The sequence below is a fragment of the Hirundo rustica genome, chromosome 6 (genome assembly GCF_015227805.2).
Source record: "Hirundo rustica isolate bHirRus1 chromosome 6, bHirRus1.pri.v3, whole genome shotgun sequence".
In the NCBI taxonomy this organism is placed as follows: Eukaryota; Metazoa; Chordata; class Aves; order Passeriformes; family Hirundinidae; genus Hirundo; species Hirundo rustica.
In genome coordinates, this window is record NC_053455.1 from 15,827,583 (window position 1) to 15,845,330 (window position 17,748).

At 41.7% G+C, this 17,748-nt stretch overlaps 1 protein-coding gene across 1 annotated transcript in view; it reads left to right on the top strand.

The window, feature by feature from the left end:
- The window catches only part of ITPK1 (inositol-tetrakisphosphate 1-kinase), a 142,940-nt gene extending 125,847 nt beyond the window's left edge, over positions 1-17,093 (top strand). The window contains exons 7-10 of the mRNA XM_040067036.1: positions 1,271-1,436; positions 3,610-3,677; positions 5,158-5,320; positions 10,521-17,093. Of these exons, the coding sequence (XP_039922970.1) occupies positions 1,271-1,436; positions 3,610-3,677; positions 5,158-5,320; positions 10,521-10,843 (720 nt within the window). The 3' untranslated portion in view covers positions 10,844-17,093. The remainder of the gene's footprint in view (positions 1-1,270; positions 1,437-3,609; positions 3,678-5,157; positions 5,321-10,520) is intronic.
- Positions 17,094-17,748: the final 655 nt, after the last annotated feature.

Genomic DNA, 17,748 nt, shown 5'->3' on the forward strand with positions numbered 1-17,748 from the left:
CTAGATGACAAAGAGCAAGTGCACCCTGCAAGCAAATTCTTGGAGATCTATTCATGCATGTTAAAAACCATGAGACATCGCAGTGAAGCAGCATAACGCAACACCACAGGAGTTAGATGGGTTGTGTGCTAGTCCTGGGGCTGCCAGCACAGAGCTTTGCACAAGAGAGGCTTCACATAGCTTCCAATAGTCTACATCAGGGCTGTGATGAGACGATAAACTTGAGCTTTCCACACTTCTAAAATAGGCTGAACCTGTTCATCTTATGTTTATTTGTGGGAATCAATTCACTAATAGTGGAACAGAACACTATAGGAGCAGCATGGTTCTTGCAAGTGTGATGTTGTAGACACTATAATGCCAACAATCCACACAAGAGGAGGAAGAGAATAATGTTTCTTGCCACCAGTAAGAGACAAATGAGGTATGATGTTGTTGCTGTGAATCATCTTGATGGATGATTCTGTCTGTTAGAGAAATTTCTTGCACAGGTTGTTACCACTCACAGAATCACTCTGTGCTGTGTGATAGAGACAGCAAGAGTATCAGCTGCAAGTAGGTACTGAATGCACGCATTGACTTGAACTCAGAAAATGCTAATCTACTGAGTTACTATGCATGTGTGCAGTTATTTGATCATTCATAAGGCCCAATAAATGCCTGCCTTTTTGGTATATTTATTCCAATGCCTTCAAGAGGACTGTCTGTTTGGAGTAATGGGGTAAAACCAAGCAGAAAAATTGATAGGCCAGCATTTGTTAGCAGTAAGACTACTAGAGTCTGAGAAATGTCCTCTGATGGTGTGGGTAAAGCCCTGGTGCTTAGTCTGTTGTAACTGGGCTGAACCAAATCAGGGGAATAGAGATGTGGGGAAGAATTCATGTAGTTAGTGCACAGAGCTGTTCCTTCTGTTGTCCTCATAGAGGCTTACATTCAATACAAACTTTGTTATCCGTGTTGGTCAGATCTTTTATCCTTTTGCTGTACCTGCAGTTGCAGTAGCTTCCCAGTTAAAGGCAGCAAGTGAAATTGCAAAGACCTGCTGAGAAGAGGTTGATTGAAAATGAAAGCTTCACTGCCCGTAGTGTTTGCAGAGCTGTGTCAGTTAAATGAAACATAATGAAATACAACAAGATGTGGAGAAGGAGTTTGCACGTGGTCAATATATATCCACCAGTAGATGTTCTCCCTTGTTCCTTGTCAGGTGTGGGTAAGCGTGAAATTATTGCCAGCCTTGTGCACAACCGCATGTGTGTGTGTGTGTTTCCAGATGGCGATCATCTTCAACCAGGAAGGCCTCAAAGCTGTTCGCCCCCCTTGTGTCATTCAGAGCTTCATCAACCACAATGCTGTGCTCTATAAAGTTTTCGTGGTTGGGGAATCCTACACCGTGGTGAAAAGGCCATCTTTAAAGAACTTCTCTGCAGGCATCTCAGGTACTTTGGACTGATTTAAAAGAAAGTGTCTGGTTTTGCAGCCTCAGCAGGAAACATCTCTGAAGAAAATATCTGTGAAAAACCTGCTGAAGTGAAGGCAGCTGGTTTGGACATACCATGTTTCCTCCTCTGTATTATTTCAATAGGAAGGGAGATAACTCACCTGCTTTGGAATATGTACCAGTGCATTCATACAGTAAATATTTATGCAATGGTAACCTGAGTCTCACCTGTTAAACACTGTTTCATGTCATGTGGAAACGGGGAGAGGGAGAGAAGTTCTCTCTTTTCACAGTAAGTTCATGTATCATTTGTTCCGGAGTTTGTTTATAAGTCTGCTTTGGAGAGAATTTCCTGGATTCCATCATTTCAGCACTTCCTCTCCCTATTTTTACCTTGAATATGTATGTGTTTTAAATTAAAGATCGTTTGTGCTCTCCCCTAAATGAGCCTTCCTCTTCATGTGAGGCCTAGTTTTGAAAATCTTGGTGGGAAGTGTCCTTTGGTTTGTAATATATCAGCTGTGTTGGGGAGAAGGAGGTATGGATTTGTCAGTGAGGAGAGTGATTCTTCTGTATGTCACTAGAGAGCAACACTTGAAGGGTTTTTTTAAAGATTGCTTAGATTCCCTTTATGGAAGTAAGCTCCTTTCCAGAGAATTGCATTCTATGGCCCACCAAAAGCATAAAAAAATTAGCAGCACATAGGTGGGAGCAAGCATGATCTGATAGCAATTGGACAAATCCAGGAAGTGAGGATGAGATCAAACTAAAGGAGATGAATGAACAAATGCCAGTTTTTTGTCACTTTTCTTAGTGTTTTCTGCTAATCCTAGTACGTCCATGTATGCTCACCACTGCATTTCAACACAAATGTGTATTTTGTTAGTATAGGTGTAGTAGGATACTGGTAGAAGTTCTTCTCTGTAGCTACGTGTGCCTGTATTTACATTTAGGTCTGCTCAATGTCCTGATCAAATTAAGTAGCCAGAATCTGTGTTCATAGAAACTGTTAGGACAGTTGGTCTGTACTTTTGCTAGAAGGGAACATTTTAAGGCATCTTTTTAAAAATGCCTTAGCTAATGCCTCATTTGTTAGTGTAAGACTTGAAAGTTTTCTGGAAATCCACATAAAAATGAGTTCTGTTGGCAGATTAGGGTAAGTGTCTCTCTTTCTTTACCCACACTGGGAGAGTTTGAGGAGGCTGCGCCATGGGAACCTGACCTGGCAGATCTGATGGTTAAGCAGATCTGGTGGATGTGAGACACTGAAAGAGCTGAGTGTCTGAAAGCACAAGATCTTGCTAAACAAGAGGAAAGACAAGAAGTCTTTTAGTGGTCAGTCTGCAGAGTGGACTTGGATTTGCTTCACAGCTTTCCTGTCTTTATTGTATGTGGCCCTGAGGCTGCTCTTGAACGTCCAGTCAGAGACCAGCATAGCAGAAATACTCTTGCTGGTGCCACCTGTGTGCTGAGACTTAGGTCCAGGTGTTCTGTGCAGGTTATCTCTACGATGCCAAGAGTCTTTTGTGGTGGGAATCCTAGAGGGAGACATGGTGGGGGATTTCTTTCAGCCAGTAAAACCTTCAGCACAGAGGAAGCAGAATGGGACGTGCTGGTGTAATTCTCCCTATGGTTTCTACTGTGTTTTTTTAGTGGCTTCTGTCACCTCAGAGTGTCTCCTGCATTCCTGTGGTGCCTCCAAAAGGAGGACAGGTCCAGGCCACAAAATGTATTGCTTTCTGCCATGGTGACAATGCCCTGCCCAGGTTCACGGGGCTCTCATTGTACCCTGCCTACCACCTGCAGTGATTGCAGCTTCTCCCTTCTGTCACACATCTTCCTCTTGGAACTGTCACTTTGAGTATGGCACATCAGTAAAAATTAATTTCATTAACTGACTGAACATAGTTAATTTGCTCTGGTGAAGGAAGGAAAACGGATTTCTGTTTACCCAGTGTGCAGTTCTATTTATCTGTGGTCTGAGAACTATGGGTGATCTGTCTGTGCAGGCAGCCAAGTGCCAGCAGGCAAGAGAGCCCTGTGGCTGGTGTGGATGGTTGAGACCAGGATGAGCTTCATGGGGCTGCACTGCCACCTACTGTTCCTTGCACTATTCCTTTGGAAATGAAAATCGGTTGCAAAATTTATTTACAACATGTTTTTAATTGCAGACAGAGAATCAATATTTTTCAACAGCCACAATGTTTCCAAACCAGAATCCTCATCTGTCTTAACAGCGGTAAGTACACTTGGTCTTTTTCCCTCTAGTGCAGCTGGAAACCTATCTAATCCTTTCTTATGGAAGTGTTAGTAGCTAGTGACTCTCTTTCACAAGCTGTCTGCTTCTGTGTTGCAGGCTGAGGTCTGTTTGGTACCACGAACCAGCATGACTGTGTCCCCCTCTGGTTTTCCTTACCGAGCTCCGGTGAGGAAGAACTTGTAGCAGGGATGTGCTGCTTCCCAAACTACCCAGGGCTAATCTAGGCAAAGGGAAGAAGGAGGTTCTGAATGCAAACACCTGGCTTTTTCCTGTCCAGAGAGATTAATAAGCATAAATTATCCTTCTAGGACTCAGTTCTGTGAGGAAAGACAAACAGTGAAAATTAAAGCATAGAAATTGTGTTGGCACAAGGCCACAGAGGGCCAGTAGTTGTCTGCCGTGTGAGCTTGCCCGAGCTGTGACCATGGGACCATTTCTGGGTGTCCTTCAGAATCAGCAGTGCCAGCGCACTGCACAGTTCCATGCTAGCATTACCAGCCCTTTTAATAAGATTTGGACATATGAATCCTCACAAGTTCTTGGGCACTTGGCTACTGAGAAAGTCACTTTACAGCACTGAGTCCTTTCAATCTTTTGAGTCTTGAGATTCTTTTCTGTTTCACAAGCTCTGCTGGGGACTAGTTTCATATTTGATTTTGAATTTTGTGTGCAGCACCAGTAGGCATGCTAAATATTAAAAGTGTAATTGTGCTAATCATAACTCCTTTTGTGGTTATGTTGAGGGAGCAGCCATTACTAAAAGTTTACTTTCAGACTTAGTGTTCTCCTATGGTTTACCTGCCATCTCACTCATACAAATACATATTCCAGTCATACTTTTGTGGGCATAACAGCATAGTTCTGCTGTGTAAGATGTTCTTTAAAAAGCAAAAAAGATTGCATCCTCCAGTCATAAGTAACCTGAGTCACTCTTTTTAAGAAGTACTTACAAAATAATTTGTACATGAAAACTCACATAAAAGGTATGCTCTGCCCTTAAGATATCAGCTGAGTTGTATTGTAGGAGTCAGATTAAACTAACAGCAGCAGGAATCTGTCCTGTCAGCCCTTTAACGTAGACCTTGATCTACATTGAAATAATAGTGATAGCCAGAACTTTTAAATATGGATTAAATATTCCACCTGTATATGCTTTTTAAGGTGTAGATCTAGTACTTAAAATGAGTTTGGTTCTCCATTCATTCCTACACTGCTTTGCTTCTATAGCTGCACCAGTATGAAGAGGAAGAACTAGATGCTTTAGAGCAGATGGATTTCCAAATTAAGAAGGATTTTGAATTATGAAGGCAGTTTCCCTTTGGTGTCTTTCTTGGTTTCATGCAACTGGTTCTCTGCAATTAGATTTGGTGGATATGCACCTGGAAACTTCTGAAAATCAATCTTTCCACTAAAGAGGCTGTTTCAGAATCCCTTAGTAATGTGTCATTTTCCATTATAGCTGGATAAAATTGAAGGAGTGTTTGAGCGGCCAAATGACGACGTCATCCGGGAAATCTCTAAAGCGCTGCGGCAAGCTCTGGGAGTTTCCCTCTTTGGAATTGATATCATCATTAACAATCAGACTGGGCAGCATGCAGTAATTGATATAAATGCATTCCCAGGTAAGAAAGGCCTTTCCACTCCTGCTTTGTGGAGCAAGTTTTACTGCTGTTGTCTCATATCATTGCTTCCCAGGCTGGGGGTGGGACAGCAGCAACCAGATGGTTCTGAGATCAAATACAGCTATGTCTGGGAAGGGAAGAACCCTAATCTAGATATGGAATTTACAACTGAAGCATCAGCTCTTAGGAGATAGGGTCAAATTTTGGTGGCCAGTTGTAACATAGCTGTTGTACCCTCCTGTGCAAAAGGAAGCTCAAGAACTGCAGTGTGGGACTGTGTGCTGGGACCTAGCCTTTATGGGCCTAACCCTCATTCTGAAATGAAAATAATACTAAATACTCTCTTTTTTAGTGCAATATATGCCTTGGAAACAACTAAACAAGCTCCTTGATCACCAGAAATGTTAAAAGGAGTTGTACGGGTGAGGCAGTAAGGGTCTGTCACTTGTGCTAAATTCAGTAGTCTAACCCAGGAAAAGAATACATCATCTCATTTGATGCTATTTTGCAGGATGTTCTTCTCTCTGGGAATCTGCTCTCATCACCTGACTGGAGGTGTTTGTTTCCAGAGGCTTACACAGGCTGTTGTGTAGTTTCTTTAACCTGTCATTGAAGACTTTTAAGTTTTCAATATGGCTGTGGTGTCTTTAAATCTAGAAGTCTTGTACTGAGCTCCCAATCTCCTCAGTTTTTCAAATGAAGTCCTCATTCCTACTGCCCTGTACTGCCTTGTCTGTCTATCTCCACAGTGACTGGCTTCCTCTTAAAACTCAGCTCTGCTATTCTCAGGTCACTTCCCAGCATGGTTCTACCACATGGTGTTATGCAATTTGCAGACCTATGAAAACACTCTTCTGCCCAGAGCAGTGAAACAACCTAAATTGGGTGTTAGATGGAGCCATATCAGTTTTATGAATAGGATTATATTTCAGACTTTGGGTCCTGAAGTCAGTGATACAGGACATTCTTCTGCAATCCTATATCCTGCATTTTGGTTTGGTGCTTTATGTTTTCAGTTTTGGGTGGTTTTTTTCAAGTATTATTTTGGATTTGGTACTTTGCACAGACTGAAATTGTCCTTTTCTTGAAATGTTGAGAAGTCTACATTGGGGAACAGCAATGTGGCAAACATAAATTTAGAGAGGACCAAATGTCTTCTCGTTGTCACTTAGGTTTGCAGAACTGCTCTGCTGTACTTCTACCCTAAGGCAATAGTTTTCAATACTGAGCCCAAGTCCTGTGTTTCAGTTTGCACAGTAACTGGTCTTTGAAGGGACTTTGAATTAATAGTGTTTTAGTCCTTGCCGGTCAGACTTGAGAGCACAGGGAAATTTCTTATGTGCTGTGCTACATTGTGTCTCACACAGCAGTTTTTTTGGTGGTGAACATGTGGGTTGTGATAGTAACTACTGACTTTATCACCATGGCATGGGTTGAAGACCAATTGGAGAAAAGCTAGAGGATAGCAGCAGGGCCCAGACATAAAGAAGAGAAGGTAGGGAAAGAGGGAAAGAACTGGCTTCAAATTTGTAAAAGGTAGCAGAACTGAGATGAGCCCTGTTCTCAAGGTCTGCTGAGGTCAGAGAGGAAGCAATGGGGTAAAATGCAATAGATAGAAGCAAAGTTACATCTCAGCACCATCTCTGTTGCTCAAAAGCATGTTCAGCACAGGTAACTGCATTTCCCTCCATGGGACTGTATGATTAAAGGCCGAGGAGTTACAATGACTTCATTGACAGAGCCAGCACCTTGCTAGTGAGAAGTTCAAACTCAGCCCACCTCAAAAGAGTCACCAGTGGGCTGCATCAGCAGTGGGATCTCCCTGTTCCTAGCTCAGTGCAGTTCCAGGAAGTGCCCTCCCTTGCTCTTCTTCCTCAAATCATTATAGTCTTCAAGAGTTTCAGTAGGGCCAGACTGGAGCCAGCCCCCCTGGGCATTATCTCTGTGCCACAGCTTTGAAAAAGGGAGGGGAAGAGATGCCCTTTAAAGAGTATTCACAGCCTCTTTCATGGAACTCAAGCCATGGCTTGGGGCCAAGCCTGACTAAAGCCTTTTCCAGCTGCTCAGAGGCTTGCTGCCTTTCTTGTGTGCTGTCTTCTGTGTTTACCAGACTTGAAGCTCATTTGAACCTGCCACTCCATGGATGTCATCTGAGATGAGTTTAACGACAGGATTGAGAGCAGGTGTACCTGTAGAAGGATGTTGTCTGTTATCTGCTCCATTAGCACCAGCAACTCTTCAAAAAGATTTTAAAGATAATTGTCTGAAAGGCCTATTGTGTGTTTTGTTCTGTGGGAAACTACTGGTACTATATTTAGCAGTGGTTACCAGCTGAGATACCGAACTGTAGGCACAGTCACGTAGCATGTGGGAGTTATGTTTGTCTGACCTCAGATAAGTGAGAGAAAAGGTTCCAGGTAGTCTGCTGTGGTTGTGGCTGAGCTCACCCAGCCCCAGCAGCTGCAGGCTATCACCATGTAGGTGAACTGCTGGCTCTGGTGAATCTGCATGGTAGCTGGGAGCATCAAATCTGAATGTGCGTTCCGTGTGTGTAAAAATATTGCTATAAATGCAGGATCTGGGCTGTCCATCTCTCTCTGACCAGGGGAAGATGCAGAAAAGCTGAGTGGGCCAGATCAGGGAGAAAAATCAGGCTGGTAGCATCTGTAATGCCAGCTTAAAAATGCTCATAGCCATTTCTTGCCTTCACCAAAGCTCACAGAGGTGAGCACTGGTTTTCAGATGCATTGCTGCAGTTCTCAGTATAGCAAAATTCAGGCATCTTGTAGACAGGCATTTCCAAAATTGTTTCAAGTGGGCAGTAGGATAGCACCTGGTGGAGCAGGATTCATGCAAGTTACACTTTAGGCATGCAAAAGTTATATCCTCCCACTGATTCCCTGTGTGACACGAATCTGAAATTCACTGTCAGTAGTTTCTGAAGGTGTAATTTAATCTGCACCTCCTGATTTTGCTAGCATTGCAGCACAGTGGTGTCCCACAACTGACTAGTTTGAGAAGCCTACAGGAGCCCTAGGTGAATGAAGTGAGGCAATACCCACAGTTCGCAGCTTTACCAGGTGTCCTGTGAACCAAGAGTTGAGACAGCTAATTCTCTTCCTCCCTTCCTTGTATTTCCTTTTTACAAGTTTGTGAAGTTTCTTCTGAGTGTCCGGGCAGAATTACTTGGGCGTTTCCATCCAGTGTGCAGAGGGCTTGCACAGACAGAGCCTGCCTGTTACATACAGCTTCCTTTCACTAACATCTGCTGATTTCAGGACAGAATAACTGGCCATTTTATTCCTATTAAATATTTAAAGCAACTTCTTTGAGTTTACCAGGTGCCCTCCTACAAGGCTAGTTTGTTGTCAGGGAGCAGACACAGAACAGTTTGGGGTACTGTGGATCTCCTTGCTGAATATTAAAGCTGTTACTATGGAGATGGCTTATTCCTGGGGTGTTTGAAGCACTCTTGAGTAGATTTGAAGGCTAATCCCATGGCTTTTACATAAGCAAGAAAGCGTAACAAGCACTTCTGTCCAAGGGGTAGAGATCCTGTTCTGACTCCCATGGCCAGCCCTAGGAGTCCTAGTTGCCCCCCGCCAACCAGTGGATTATCATGTGGAGCACTGGGAAACTTGGTGTTTTGAACTGAGAGCTTGGTTTGGTGAATCCCTTCAGGGCCTGTGAGAAAGGAAAACTGTGAGCTGTTGTCTCACATTGCTGATGTTTTGTGTGACCTGTTAAGTATCTAGGAGAATTGGGACCAAGTACAATAAAATCCAAAGTAATGTAGCAGCCTAAAGGAGAGTTAATTGGTTGACATATGGCTTATAAATACGTCATGTAATCTCCACATTTGTTATAGGTGAAATTATAGTGGTGCTTCATGTTTTCCAGGGAGTTGGGTTTTTTTAATTGCCTAAGGTCTTTACAGGAGAATGGAAACTAAAATTGAGCTAATTATGGATCCAAGGAACTCTTCTCCCCAGTGATTACATCACTAAAAGTATTTTAAATTATGCATTTACTTTGTGGCCTCTGCTTGTGCTCATGTGCTGCGGTGTGAATGTGTGCTATTCACATGGGTCTTTTAGACTTACTTATTGCTTCAGTCTCCCATATTAATACCAGGTCACTTCCAGAATACTTTTATAGACATTTTGTAACAATCAGCCTATCCCATTAAATAACACTGAATGTCATATGTCACCTCTAAATACTAAGGCAAACTGATAACAATTTTAGGTAATGAAGTAGCAGTTAAGATCCATTTTGGGACATTATACCTATATGTTGCATGTTTGGTTCAATTTTAAAATGAAATGCAATGAAAAAATTGTGCCCGTAGCACAGTGTTTAAAATAGACCCAGAAGCTCTGCACACCTGCAGCCTTTTGTGTCACCAAAAATGTCATGTCTGCTGGTATTTGAGCAACTGTTTTAACCAGGAAAGTTGTTATTAAACTGCATTGTAAATTGTCTGGAATCACTTAACAGAACATGCAGAAAGGTGGTTTCAGCACTGAAATAAATGATTGATGTTTCTATCAAATACTTAATCATTGATATACATTTCCTGTCCCTTGGGTGTTTTTCAGACACAGCAGCAAACACATTTTAAGTGTCAAGTTAGGTTAGGTTAGACAAGCATCGCATCGCTTCTCGCTCAGTGGGAAGCTGCCTTTTCTGTAGGGTATAAAGCCAGCCCTGCTGTTTCCCTAACTGATGGTATTGCTGGGCAGATTCTGGAGAGGGTCCAGACTCCCAAGAAAGCTTTGCATTAGAGCTACTTGCTATAGTAAACCTGGGAAAGGTATGAAAAAGATCAACATTATAGCAGAGAGTTTGTAACTTAGAAAAAAACCTGGACTTGGCAAGAAATGATAGAATATACCTAAAATTATATACACGTATATATACTTGGGAGGAAAAAGAAGCAGCAAATCTGGAAAGCAATTGTGTTTCTCCTTGGAAAAATACGTCTATTGCAAGAGTTTCTGTTCCTTTTTATGCTAATCTGCTTCTGCTGTCACTTAAAATGATGTCATGGAGAAAACCCTTTTTTTATCAGCTTTTTTATGGTCGGTGGAGGGCAAGGACACTCCAAGAAACAAACTGTTAAAAGAAGTCTTTCAAAGAATCTAAGGAAATTACTTAATTGCCTTTTTTTTCTCTCCTTCATTTTTTCTCTTTTCAGGTTATGAGGGTGTTTCCGAGTTTTTCACAGATCTGCTGAACCACATAGCTGCTGTCCTGCAGGGTCAGGTACCTGAGGTGACCCAGCTAAACCGCAGCAAGCTCCTGGCGGAGCAGAGCGGTGGGATCATGGACGAGCGGATATGCTGTGCTAGCACAGGCTGTCTCAGCGTCATGGGAAAAGACTCCTCCTGGATTGTGGAGAGCGAGACCAACAGCTCAGTAAAACTGCAACACCAGAGACTAGGCTGCAACTCAGCAGTGTCCCCCAGCTTCCAGCAGCACTGCGTCGCTACGTTGGCAACAAAAGCTTCTTCTCAATAACTTGTCAATCCCATGGACCGAGAGAAAGCCCCAGGGATACAAATTGTGGTCCCAGAACCAGATCAGGCTTTAACAGTACAATTGACAAAAAAAATGGGAAAAAACCCCAACATAAAACACAACATGAAAAAGCAAAATAAAAAAAACTTTCCATTTGATTTAACCTAATTTGCTGATGAAATGGACTGAAAGGGGAAGAGCGAGAAAGTGATCCAAATCCATTTCATCAGATTCCAGTTGCAAATCTGTAGTGAGTTTACACACACGTGTTTTAACACTAGTCCTTTCATTGTGGGAGGGTTATTCTTTCATTTCTATTGTTCTTTGTGATCACTGGTGACCAGCATTTTAAAATCGGACCTCATGCTATCAAGAAGATAATAATGTTGAAATGCAGTGTCTGAATGTAACAGTGCTAGAGATTTTTGCCTAAAAAACTCCCCCATTCCTCTTTTTTGCAGGCAGGCCATTGCATAAGAAAGCTAAGACAACTTCGGTATCACTAAACCAAATCTCTTGAAACATTGACCAGCCATGATGTTGGCAGGTAGCTCGCTGTGAAGCTGCTGCACTTTGAGTAGGACAGAGCAGCCTGCTTATTCAGGGCACAGAACCGAGGTGACCACCCCTGTTCCAGCTTTGCAGTTCTCCCCCCAGGCCTCATTGCTTCACTCAAATCAGCTTCTAACCACGTTTGCCAACAGCAACACGTTTCACTCAGAGAGGGTGACAGTATTTAGGTTGGGTCATTTAGTAGATTAAGTAACATGCTTTCAGTTCTCTGCTTGTGCTGAAATCCTAGAAGAGTTAATGGAAGCAGCTCATCTCTTAGCAGGGAGTGTAATTCTCCCTCCATTGCACTTGTGAGGACTCTGGGGCAGCTCTGGGAAAAGGCTGGCAGAGCTGTGCATTTTCCTTGGAGCAGCAGACCTGATCTGCGTATCCTGAGGGGTAACACAGTCGCTGCCTTCCACAGATCCATGCTGTTGTGCATTTTTTTCTGTAAAATAGAAACAAAATTGTGTACCTTCATATAGGGTAGCAGTACAGGACAGCTCTAGCTTGGAGACCCCGTTACTTTGTTGCAAGCTGCCAGGCGAGGCCATATGGCCAATTTACAACAGTGCTTTATACTATTTGTAAACTATAGCACAGCCAATTTGTATCTCTCGAGGTATCTTCTAGTATGGCAGTAACTTCTGCTGTTGAGAATTCCTGCAACTTTTGCCAGTTCTGAACACTATATTGGAACTATATAAGTGCTAAGAACAGAAACACTATTTTGGTAGAAGTGGCCTTCTCTTCCCCTTATTAGCCCTAAAATACATTTACGAAGGGTGGTGTTAAGAAAATTTCCTTACTTAAGCTCCTAGCTTGCAAATGTAGGAATTTCTGTCTTTTCAATAGCACATGTTCATAAGGCATCTGTCACTGCAGCATTTAATACCAGTTTGGTTAGTGTCGTGTTAAATGGCTACTCAAAAGGAAAGGGTCTATAACTTAAAGCCCAGGTAGATCATGGAGAGAGAACTAAACTGTGTAAAAGATGTCACCGCCCTACCTGATGGTACCAGTCCTAGAGGGGAAAAAGTTTTGAAGAGTGTTATGTAGCAGTTCTTTTATGTAAACAATGCTTTTTCTGTAGGCATTGGTCTTCTGTAGAGATTGGTCTTCTTCCAAGAAGCCATTCTTGGGGATTTCCTGTAGCCAGGATTGAATTTTTCTGGATGATTTACACATCAGAAGATGATTCCACCTCTAGAGGGATTAGTAGCTTTGCAATATTTCTATAGGGACGGGAAGAACCTTATGGGTGTGGTATCAGTCAGATCCCAGGGTGCACATAAGCACAGCCAACTTCCTCAAGTGTTGCAGATTAGTTCTGAGCTGGGCATCACAACCCTTGTATGCTTTGAGGCTGCTGGATCCCATGTTGTCTGCAGCTCGCAGGTCTCGGATGGCTGTGGTGTGAGTGAGTCAGATGTACATAGGTAAGGGTTTATAAAAGTATTTGTGATAGACCAAACCTTTCGTAAAGCCATGACTTTAGTCATAAAATTGACATCTATAGTTTGGGGCTTGTTTTTATTTGTTTAAAATAAAAAGTGTTTTTATGTTACGCGTGTAACAAAAGATGCCCTCAGGAAGGAACTTGCCAGTGCATATTTTTGTATGGTACTTTCTTGTAACCAGCTGGTGGAGTGTTTGTAGACTTGCCTATTGCTCCCTTTATTACAATGGATTGGGCTATTTTTGGTTTTTTTGGGTTTTGTTTCTTTACTGGGTGGTGGGGATGAAGCAATGACGTTAGAACTGGGTTACTAACCCAAGACCTTTCAAACTAAGTATGTTTACATGAATCTGAGTGTTGGATCCAATGGAAATGTCTGATTGCTGTTTCCTAGTTAGAACATCAAATAAGAATTTTATTTTCCTGGCTGCCTTCTGAATTGTGGTTGGCCTATTTTGCACTGCTTTTTTTCTCCAAAATAAACTACTGAAATATAATTGTGCATTTTAAACTTGTTTACAAATGATTGTTAGAAGTTTATTTTATAATTCTCTGAATGCTTGCAGAAATACTATATTTAAATATTACTCCAGACCTTGGCAGTAACTAGAAAACAAGTTTAGGTCATTGGTGCGATCAGTGACATTTTTCCCATAGTCTGTAACTTATTTTTTATTTATCGAATGTATCAGTATCACTTTAATTTACCAGGTGCAGTTATGCAGGTACCTGTTGTGATGTGGCATTACAATAGAGTTTTGACATGAATTACCATGCATTTGCTGTACTACCATATTTCCTTGCAGAAATTAAGGTAATGGCTCGTGTACTAGAATGTTGCTAAATCACAGGGACAAATTGGGAGACCAGTTTGTAAAAGCCAAAACTGTAAATTACCGAGTATCCAGACATACAATTTACGTTTGTGCAAAACATTTGAGCATGAGTATGTTATTAAGCTTGTGCTAAAGTGCTTTTCTGAATTGCTGCCTCATTTGGTAAGTTTGGGATAGTTTTGATTTAAGATAAGCTTCACAGTAAGTTGGTTAATATTCTGTAGTCTTGTCTTTCCTTGTAAAAGTAGTGTAGTAACATTAGACCATACCAGAACGCCCTTGCTCTTAAAATTGCAGACAATCTGAGGAGATTTTTCCATAATGTCTCTACGAATTCTTTTTATTGTGGGTTAGAAAAAGGTTCTTCTGTGTTTTCAGAAGCATAGCTGTTACTGTGCTGATGGGAGCAATTGTATTAAAATTACATGGTCACCAGTTAGCTTTTTAGGGATTTATTACTGTTCTACTTCACTGTTTGAAATCCACAAGAATGCCATTAGCTTGACTGGAATTTCTCCAGGTTTTGTGTCAGCGTGGTGGAGATGAGACTCTGGTTTCCACTGTAATTACATAATTAGCTTCAATAGGTGAAGATCTTTCTCTGTTGAAGAGAACTTGAGTGGTATTACTACTGCCTGTGATGTAAAGTCACCCTCTTCCCTCTCTAGCTGACTTGGCCGCATTGTGCCTGACTTTGTAGCCTGTGCCAGAACATCCTGATCATTATGTGAAAGCCAACTGCAGAAATGCAACCAAACCATCAGCATCAGTGCTAGCACCTGTGGTTTGTGTAATGCAGAACCACTGGGCCGGTGATGTTTTGCCTTTGGTTGAAGTGTCTGGCTCTGCAGCCTTTGTGCTGAGGAGCTGATCGACTGGGCTGGCTGGTAGATAGGACAGATTCATTATTACTATTCAGACTGTTGTAATGTTAAAGCTGTTTAAAGATCTCTATTGTCAGTGTGGGAACATTTCTACAGAGGAGGTCTGCAGCACATTACACAGAGAGAAATCTACCAGTTTAATTTATTCTCATTGTAGATGATTACAAGCTAAGAACTCAACCCAGAGGCATCAGGAGGTAATGAGGATTGCCCAAGATAAAACCTAAAAGTTTTTCTGGGTTAACTGTGGGCAGTATCAAGCCAGGGAACAACGAGGTGGAGTAGTGGTTAGATAATAGAGGCAGAACACAGTCCAAAGGTGACAGAATAAATGGGGCCAGAGGTGTTTGAACTGCCTGGCAAAAAAAAAAAAAGTGCAAAACAGGAAAAATGCTGCTGTTGTTTTCATCCAATTAAAAAAACCCAGACTTCTCAGTTCTTAGACTAACACTGATTTCCTCAAGTCTTTGCATGGCAGCAATGACAAGTGAGTCAGGCTTTTTCACACTAGCTTGTAGCCTTGCCTTCCACAGCTGTGCAGAAAATCTTGGATTTTGGTTTTTTTAATGAACAGAGTCTGAGTTTGTAGCAGTCTCCCCAGGCACACACTCGTGGGAGTCCACTTGCATTTCCCTGCTAATTTTTTTCGCCTCTCTCATTTTTAGTAAGAGATGTATTGATTTCTGTATTCAATATACAATTACTTTATGGTGTGTGTTTTGTAATTAGGAATATGTGAAAATGCTTTGTGTAGATTAAAATATTTTCTTTAATATAATCTCCTCTTGCTTTCATAGAGAAATGGACATGCCATTGCAGATCACATTGCTGATTTTATTTGTAATATTGCTTTAATATCTATTTCAGAGGAATGTAACCTCCAGAAAAGTACTTTCCACATTTTTACTACCTTTCCTTTCACTGTTCACCCTATGTGGATCCAGGCCATCAGCGCTTGAGCTTTTGGCTGGATGGGTTTCATATCCTCCATGGATTCTGCCACATTTACATGGCCACAAAAGTTACTTGAGATGGTTGAAGTTTGGGAGGATCCAGGCATAAATGGTGATGCTGGACCAATTCCTCAGCAACACAAGCACAGTAGCATTTGTAGCAAGCAAAGGGAATTGTTTTTGCTCTGTGTTGCAGGTGACTCTTGGGGTCTGGCCCACCCTGCTCTTGGGGCAGCTTTCTTGTGGAAATAAAGAAATCCATTGAGAGAAAAACTTCCTTTATCTGTGATGCAGAAGGGAGGGCAAGGAGGGTAGGGCTTGGGAGTAAAATCCTGGCCAGTGGACATCATGATACCAGTTGTCCAGAATTTCTCTCTGTGGTTTTTAGTAGCAATTCGGGGTATTGTCTTCTTCCTCTCCATCATTCTTACCCTGATTCCACTGGGGCTGATGATGGCAGATGCCTGTGGCCCACACAAACTCATTAGCAGGTGGCCTTACCCAGCATGTCATGAGTTTGCAGAGGGCTCCCAATGTGTTGGGAAGTTTTTGTTGATGGCCAGGAAATCGCTTGAAACTCCAGAAATAGCTGAAACAGCAAATGGAGTTTGTGAAAATCAGGTCTTCCTCTTCCAGCATTTTTAAAGACACACACTTTTTTTTCCTCCTTCATTCTTTACACAGTAGTTTTAGATATAAATTATTTTAACTTCTTTTGTGTGAAAAGTCATATATACATATATAAAGTTATTAAAAGGTTGAGAATATGTTGAGTATAAAATAGTGACTTCTTTGTTTCAGATGTTAGCAGCCCCTAAAAATGAGTTGTTTATCCTCTTGTAAAGTCAGTGCTGTAAAAAAATATTAAAAAATAAAAGATGTGTTAGATGTATCTTTTATTATTTATTTCTGATTCAGTATTTGATACAGCTTGTGTATACCCTTGTGACAACCATATACTAAAAACACTGTCGTTCTTAGAATGGAGTAACAACAATTCCTTGGGATCCCAACAATTGTGAGAGAATTGGCCCTCTGGGTGTGAAGAGTGTTGGATATTGTCCTTCAGTCTCCAGCATGGCTTCCCACCCAAGTGTGGCTGAATCTCGGGGACCATTGTGTGTGTGCTCAGTTTCGCAAGTTCATTGGTATCTGTGTTCAAATCCAGCTGTACAGTGTTAACAGGTGTGTCTTGTGATTCGCTTCAGCCTGGTTCACTTTGACTTCTGAAACATAATTCCCATTTTGTACTTAAATTTGTATAGAATTATATAAACCCTTAAAAGATCATGGCTTACTGTAAAACCCAAAATACTTGCTATTTGGCGTCTTCAATTGCATGACTGATCAGATCAGACAATGGAGATGGTGCTTTCATCTAACAGCATTAATTTCAATGGTAATATATTAATTTTCTTTTTGTTTGCCAAGCACCTGTTTTGGACAATGTTTTGGTTTCAACAGTAAAGCAATATGCAGTAGGTATTGTGGCATTATCTCTGTAATTGTTTTGAAGAGAGGATTGTCCCTTTCCAACACATAATGAAAATAAATGCCTTATAACAAGTCCTAGTTTGCTTCCTATTTCTGAGTGGATAGGGCAGCCAGGTGAGCAGCTCATCAGGGGAGGCCTGTTTTCATGGGAATTCTGTGTTCACAGCCTTTCTGAGTGTAATCTGCAGCCACATACTCAGGCCTTGAACACCAGCTTTCCATCTGAAGAAAGTCCTTGGGTCTCAAATATTTGTGATTACTTGAATAGCCAATTAAAGACAGTATTTATAGTAGTTCCATCAACTAACATTATTTTTCCTCTTGTTGATTTTGCATCAGGTATGGCCTATTTCTGTCTGCTACCATCCTTTGTGAAAAATCTTGTCTGACTCCTTCGGATGTGGCTGCATTTCTGTGGGGGTTGTTTGGTTTCTTGGGTTTGGGGTTGCATTTTTATTTAGTGGGGATTTTTTTGTTTGTTAGAGGTGTGGTGGGGGTCTGAGGATTTCTGTGAATTTATTGTGACATGTAGGCCTGAGTTTGCAAGGAGTTGTATGGGTGCTGCTACTGGCAGAGACTGTCACAAAAAAAAGGGGAGAAACTAAATTATGGAGTATGTCAAGTTGGAGGAGACCTATCAGGATCATCAAGTCCAACCCCTGGCCCTGCACAGGGTACCCCAAGAATCACACCATGTGCCTGAGAGTATTGTCCAAATGCTTCTTGA